A 6,220-nucleotide genomic window follows, 5' to 3' on the forward strand; every position below is an offset into this window, starting at 1 on the left:
CTCCAAGTCTCCTTAAGATGCAACTCTTCACACAAGGTCAGGTGGGGGAGTGGAGGCTGCCTTTGTTCCCTTCCCTACTCCATTTCCCATGCTGTTTTTCTCTACAGGAAGAGGAAGTTGTGCCTGTGATCAAAGCCAAGCCAGTGCCGTACTTTGGGGTGCCCTTTAAGCCAAAAGCTGCAGAACCTAGGCAGGTGGAGATGTGCCCTTTCTCCTTTGACTCTCGGGACAAAGAGAGGCTTCTTCAGAAAGAGAAGAAAATTGAAGAATTGCAAAAAGAAGAGGTGGGTGCTTTTCATTTAGGGACACCCTTTTCCTGTTGGGACAGAGGCCATCCTCCTCCTGACAATACTGTCCAAAAGCAAAAGTGGATCTTTGCACAATTCTCAATGTAAATGGGCCACAAAAGACGGAAGCAGATGTTGGCCATTCCCTGGGCTATGTAGGAATCTGCTGGTTATATCTCTAACTCACGGGTGGGCAACCTGGGCTCCTCCAGATGTTGTTGGGCTCTCACTACCACATTTCAATGTTTTAACAGAATTGTTTTATTGTGTAACTGGTTTTATATTTGTAACCTGCTTAGAGGCCACTTTGGCAATTAAGTGTTATATAAAATAATAAGAAACAGTTCCTGCCAGCCCCTGCCAGCATGGCCAATGCTCAAGGAGCTATAGTCCATCAACATCTGCAGAGCCATAGGTTCCTCACCCTTGCTTTAATTGTTCACATTTAAGACCAAGCTTCTAAAAGTGTCTTTGGCAGAGAAGGGAAGGCCAGAGGTTCACATCAGTTGTCCAGGCTTCATTGTGGAGGCTCACTTGCCTAAAATAGCTGTAGGGAAGTAGATGGCTGTTGGAGAAAAGTGAATGCCAATCTGTATTATTATTATTATTATTATTATTATTATTATTATTTCTATTTCTAGACCGCTTTACATTTTTACCCCCCCAAAATCTCAAAGCTGATTACAACCTACATTAAAACATAAAATAAAGCAATCCAAAATAAAACACTACAGAAGGAAGTCAAAAAGAAAGTCTACATTCAAAGCAACATAATTAACAGGAAACTAAAATATTATCTTAAAATCTTTCAAAACATTACAAATGTAAGCTTCACTATTTACACCATTACATTGTACAAAGAATCTCAGTCCTTATTTGCTGCTATTCCACAAGGATTCCCTTGTGGGATCTAAGGTCCATGTGAGCATATAATATACTGACAAAGTATAGGAAGCTCCCTCATATGAAGTCAGATGGCTTGGGTCATCTATCTCAGTATTGTCTGTGCTGACCAGCAGCAGCTACCCAGGATTTCAGGCAGAGGATCATAGAATCATAGAGTTGGAAGGGACCCGACCACCTGAGTGACAGATGGTCTTCCAACCTCTGCTTAAAAACCTCCAAGGAAGGAGATTCCACAACCTCCCGAGGAAGACCATTCCACCTCTTACGGTCAGAAAGTTCTTCCTGATATTTAGTCACAGCCCTGGCACAGTGACTTAAAAGGGCTTTTCCCCAGTCACCATCTGCCTGACCTCAGGTGCCAGGTGGGAACCAGAGGAGAAGTAGTGCCTATTGATCTCTAAATAGTCTCCCCCAATTTGGTGCCCTCCAGCTGTTTTGGACTGCAATTCTTGTCACTCCCAGCCACCATGGGCATGCTGGCTGGGACAGATGGGAATTGTAGTCTATAGCAGCTGGAAGGGCCTCCATCTAAAAGGAGAGAGAAGTTGCACCTGAAAGATTAGGTGAGGGAAGGTGGCCTCCAAGACTTCTCCCAGCTTTCCCCAAGAGCTTTTCACTTGATGTGTTTACTATGTTCCAAGTCTTCATCTCACCAGCAATGCTGAGCCTTGTTCTGTGTTTCGTTGGCAGGTGCCAAAGTTCAAAGCACTCCCCCTGCCCCACTTTGACCACATCAGCCTTCCGGAAAAGAAGACTAAGAGCCCCACCAAGCTGGAGCCCTTCCAACTGGCTGTTGATATGAGAGGAGCTGTGAAGCAAGAGCAGTGGGAGCAGCAGGTGAGGAGGCTGAGCAGCTGACTGAGCCGGGGGCCCTTCCTGGCCTTCTTTACCATTTCCCTTCCATCGTTTGAAGAGGAGAGAGTCTGAGGCTGCCATCGGAAGCAGCATCCAACACAACCCTGCACTTGTGGGGGCTGATTCCGGTGTTTGGACTGGGAGCGTCCTAGTGGCCTCTTCCTGCAGTGTTTTGTCTGGCCAAAGTGGCCTTGTGTGGATAGGGTCATGAGAAACAGATGGGGGAAGCATCCTACTAGAGATGGTTTTCCTGTTATGCATCAAAATTGCTCACCCACACAGGGAAGAATGCAAGATCTGTATCTCTACTCTCCACCCTGCCTTCTCCTACAACAGGGATAGTTAACCTGGAGCCCTCCATATGTTACTGAGCTGCAACTCCCACAAACTCTAGCCCACTTGGCCAGTGGTCAGGGCTAATAAAGGTAGTTGTGGTCCAACAACATCTGGAAGGCTCAAATTAGCCACATCTGGCCTAGAGAGAGAGAAGTAGCTATATGGAATAAGCCCTCCTTATTGAATGAATGCTTTTCAGCCCCAGAACTTGCTGCTTAAAGTACATTGTTTTAAAGAATACTTGGGTGTATAGAGTCTGGTCCCTTCTCATCATCGCTGCTTTTAGTGATTTTCAAGCTGTGTGTTGTCGCATGGCTCAAGGGCCACGTGTGTATGACAAGGAGTGTGTATTTGTACTTGTGTGCAAGTGCATAGTGTCTGTAAACGCGCTCTTAGATAATGTGTGGTAGAAAGGAAGAAACTTAATCAAATTCTTAAAATCCTAGCCAACCCAGGCGTTACTAGACCAAGGTACCTTATTTTTGCTGACTTGTCAGTCTGCCTTGTGGACTTTGTTTGCCTTGGTGAGGAGTGTCTGGGGTTCTCTTAAATCTCTTTTCCCCCAACTTCCCTCCCTTCCTGAACAGCTCAAGGAAGAGATGAAACAACAGAGGGAAGCTGCCTCTTTCAAGGCTCAGCCAAGCACCGTGTTGCACCAGGAACCTTTTGTGCCCAAGAGGGAGAGCAAAGTCCTTTCAGGTGAGGCTCCCTTGGGCAGCCTTCAGGGCCCAGCCACTTAACCCCAAAGTGGTGCCTTGCGTGATGTTAGCTTGCATCTGTGCCTGGGGGACAGGGAGAAGTCCCATCTCAGTTGCCACAAGAACAGGTGAGGGCAGCAACTTTTGACAGCTGTGTGGAGACATGGCTGTTGATTGAGTGCTAAGTTAGATCAGGCGTAAGCAGAAGGCATGGAGTCATAATCCTGGCAACCGCTTCCAGCCTTCTCTACATTCCTCAGTTCCTTGAGGACAAAGGGCTCGGCTTATGGCTACTCCAAGGAAGAGGCAAGCTTGCTCTTGGGTGACAGAATATTGTCAGTGCCCTTTGTGGGAATGTTGTAGGTACTAGGAGAGGATATATTGATTTAATAGTATCCTTCGTAACTCACGCTTGTGAGTCGGCAGCAGAGTGACATTCCCCAGTATACAGTAGGAAGCTAGTTGGTAGATTGGTTTGAATCTCTTTACTTAAGCAATCCAATCTGGCTTTGTTCAGATTGGGGCATATTCCTGGTAGGACCCCTTTTATCCCTCCTAAAAAGAATAAAGACACAAGAAGCTTCTTTTAAAAGTAATGAGAAGTTTACTCACATTCAGTTCACGGTTGGATCCCTGAAGGCAGCCTTTAGCTCGTACTGTAGTTACAGCTACAGTGTGGCTTACATCCTTATAAGGATGCGCCCGTGTGCTGCTGGCAGAGAGCCAGCAGTGCAGTCCAAGAGAAGAAAAGGCATCAAAAGAGGAAGGTGGCTGCGTGACTGGACCTTTTGTGGGGTCTGCAAGGGTCACGCCCACCTACCTGGTCACAGCAGGGGGAGGATGCTCCAGACCAGGTGTAACAGGAAGTTCAACTGGCTGGATCAACACCCCCCTGTCTGTGTCCACTCTAGCCAAACAGGAAGTGTTGTACTTGACTGCTTATGTTAGATCCCACACCCTGAAGCCTTGGTTGCAATACTTCTGAATTGCTGGAGAGGAGAGGCTTTTGTGCTTGAATCCTGCATGTGGGCTTTCCACAGGCCTCTGGTTGGCCCCTGTGGGAACAGGTTGCTGGGCTGGATGGCCCACGGCCTGTCTGAGCAGGGAGCCAGGTGTCTACGTAAAGCCTTGTACCTTTAATCCTAGCAAATGAAGCTTCAAGAGAAAGCATCCAACCAGTTCTGCAAAGCTCGGTTTTGCAGCTGAAATTCTAGTTGGATCCTGTAGGATGAAGGACTAGCACTAGATGGACTTTTGGTCTGCTCCGGCAGGGCTGCTCTTCCATTTTGAAAAACAAACATGCAATTGGGGTGCTTTGCATGACAGGCACCACCTTCCCGCATAAAGAGTTGTTCCCCCTTCTATTCCGAAACTCAGATGTCCTTTCTGGTTCCGTAGCTCCAAAAAGCTTTGAGCTGGCCACAGAGCGGCGCGCCCGAGAGCGGCAGGAATTCGAGAGGCGGATGGCGGAACTTGAAGCTGAGAAAGCGCGGCTGCAGGAGACGGCGAGACGTCATGAGGAAGAGCAGAGGAAAGCCGAGTTGGCTGAGCTGAGAGAAGAGCTGGTAAATGAGCCTGGGGCTTGAGGGGCATGAATCTGGATCATAGACACCTAAGCAGCTGGGTCAGCAATGGTTCCCATCTTTGCTTAGCAGTGCAGGCAGCTCAGTAAATAAAATAGCATAACATATAATATTTTTACTGGCAGAAGGTCTTAAAACCAACCAAGCCTGCTCTCTATAGCTCAGTGGTAGATCTCTTACCTTGTGTGGGGGATTTTCTGGGAAAACAGGCCCAGCCGGAGTTCTACTACACTTTGCAGCAGTTAATTCTGAGCTGGAAAGATGTTGGAGAGCTGCCTTGGTATAAAGTGGCTTCATCTGTTCTTTTGACTTTTAAGGTACCTGCAACCGTTCCTGCGTCTCGGCGGGTCAAGATGTCTTGACCCTTGCTTCTACACACACTGGGAGGTGGGAAGGTGCAATCGAAGGCACACTGAAATTGGCTTAACTTGAACTTACAGCTCAATTTTCTCTTGTATGCCTCCAGCTCCGTCCGCAGTCTCTCAGTGGTTGGCCCTCCTTTGGGGGGGGGGTGAGCAAGGCTGTTCCTTGACAACAGCACTTTCTCCTTTGATGACGGTGCTTAGAACCTCCTCCTTCTTTTCCTTCCCAGGTACACAAAGCCAACCCCATCCACAGGTACCAGCCAGTGGAGATCAAGGCCAGCGACCAGCCCCTGACCGTGCCCCACTCTCCAAACTTTTCCAAAAGGTTTCAACGCTGATGCGTAACCAAGAAAGAAAAGACAAGGGGTGCTTTTCCCCCCTTCTTAGTATAGTGGTTTTTCCCCTTTTGTATTTTATTGACTCGTTTATCAATAAACTATTATACTTAAGCAATATAAAACGTTACTACTGGGAGTGCTTTTCCTGCTAAGCCTAGGGGGAAAAAGTGTCATTTTCCAGTTTCTCTCTGTAACTGAAACCCAACCCTCAAAACATTTTGCACATACCCTCTAGGACTTGAGTTGCTGTGCAGAACTTCCTTGTTCTTGTGTGGCCTTGTTTCCTGGACTGGACCCTCCTGCCTTAATCGCTGGCTCTGGTTGGGAACCTGTACCACAGCATGGGGAACTGAGTACAGTCGGGGGGGGGGGGCAGGCTTTCTTTTTCTCTGAGCTGAGCTGGAGATGGCTGCATGCTCTTTCTCCTCCCCACCCCCATTTTGTGCTATTATTTTCACATCCCTATACAGGAAGCAAGAATCGGCATTCAGCCAGAAGCACCACATTTCTCTTTTAATTACATTTAGCTTTCCGGTGATTTTAGCTTTTAAACAAAGGTTGACGTGTGTACCATGACCATAGAACAATGTTGCTTTGATGTTGTATATGTAATAAATGTAACAAAACCCTGCCAGGTTGTTTGAAAACGGGTGGTTTTCTTGTCATTTGGCTCCTTTGCACAGAGGTTGTTAGTTTGTCCATTAATTTTAATTCCCAGAGTTCTGCGATCCAGATCTCATGCAGGTCTGTGCTGAGAGACTTCCAATGCATTGCAATGGTAAGCCGTGCTGCAGCCATCAGGTGAGTAACGAGATCCTTGTAGGAAAGCTGTTGAGCGGCTTCTGAGCTGTA

The 6,220-nt window shown here is 47.3% G+C and overlaps 1 protein-coding gene across 3 annotated transcripts in view; it reads left to right on the plus strand.

The window, feature by feature from the left end:
- Nucleotides 1–6,018, plus strand: part of TPX2 (TPX2 microtubule nucleation factor) — a 29,474-nt gene extending 23,456 nt beyond the window's left edge. For 2 of the 3 annotated variants that reach the window (XM_082226011.1, XM_082226010.1), the window contains exons 12-16: nt 108–284; nt 1,884–2,030; nt 2,972–3,083; nt 4,460–4,647; nt 5,258–6,018. In XM_082226011.1, coding sequence (XP_082082137.1) covers nt 108–284; nt 1,884–2,030; nt 2,972–3,083; nt 4,460–4,647; nt 5,258–5,368 — 735 coding nt within the window. In that variant the 3' untranslated portion in view covers nt 5,369–6,018. The remainder of the gene's footprint in view (nt 1–107; nt 285–1,883; nt 2,031–2,971; nt 3,084–4,459; nt 4,648–5,257) is intronic. The other variant, XM_082226012.1, reaches the window with a different exon arrangement.
- The last annotated feature ends 202 nt before the right edge of the window (nt 6,019–6,220 follow it).

This window comes from Podarcis vaucheri (assembly GCF_965113315.1).
Source record: "Podarcis vaucheri genome assembly, chromosome: 6".
Taxonomy (NCBI): Eukaryota; Metazoa; Chordata; class Lepidosauria; order Squamata; family Lacertidae; genus Podarcis; species Podarcis vaucheri.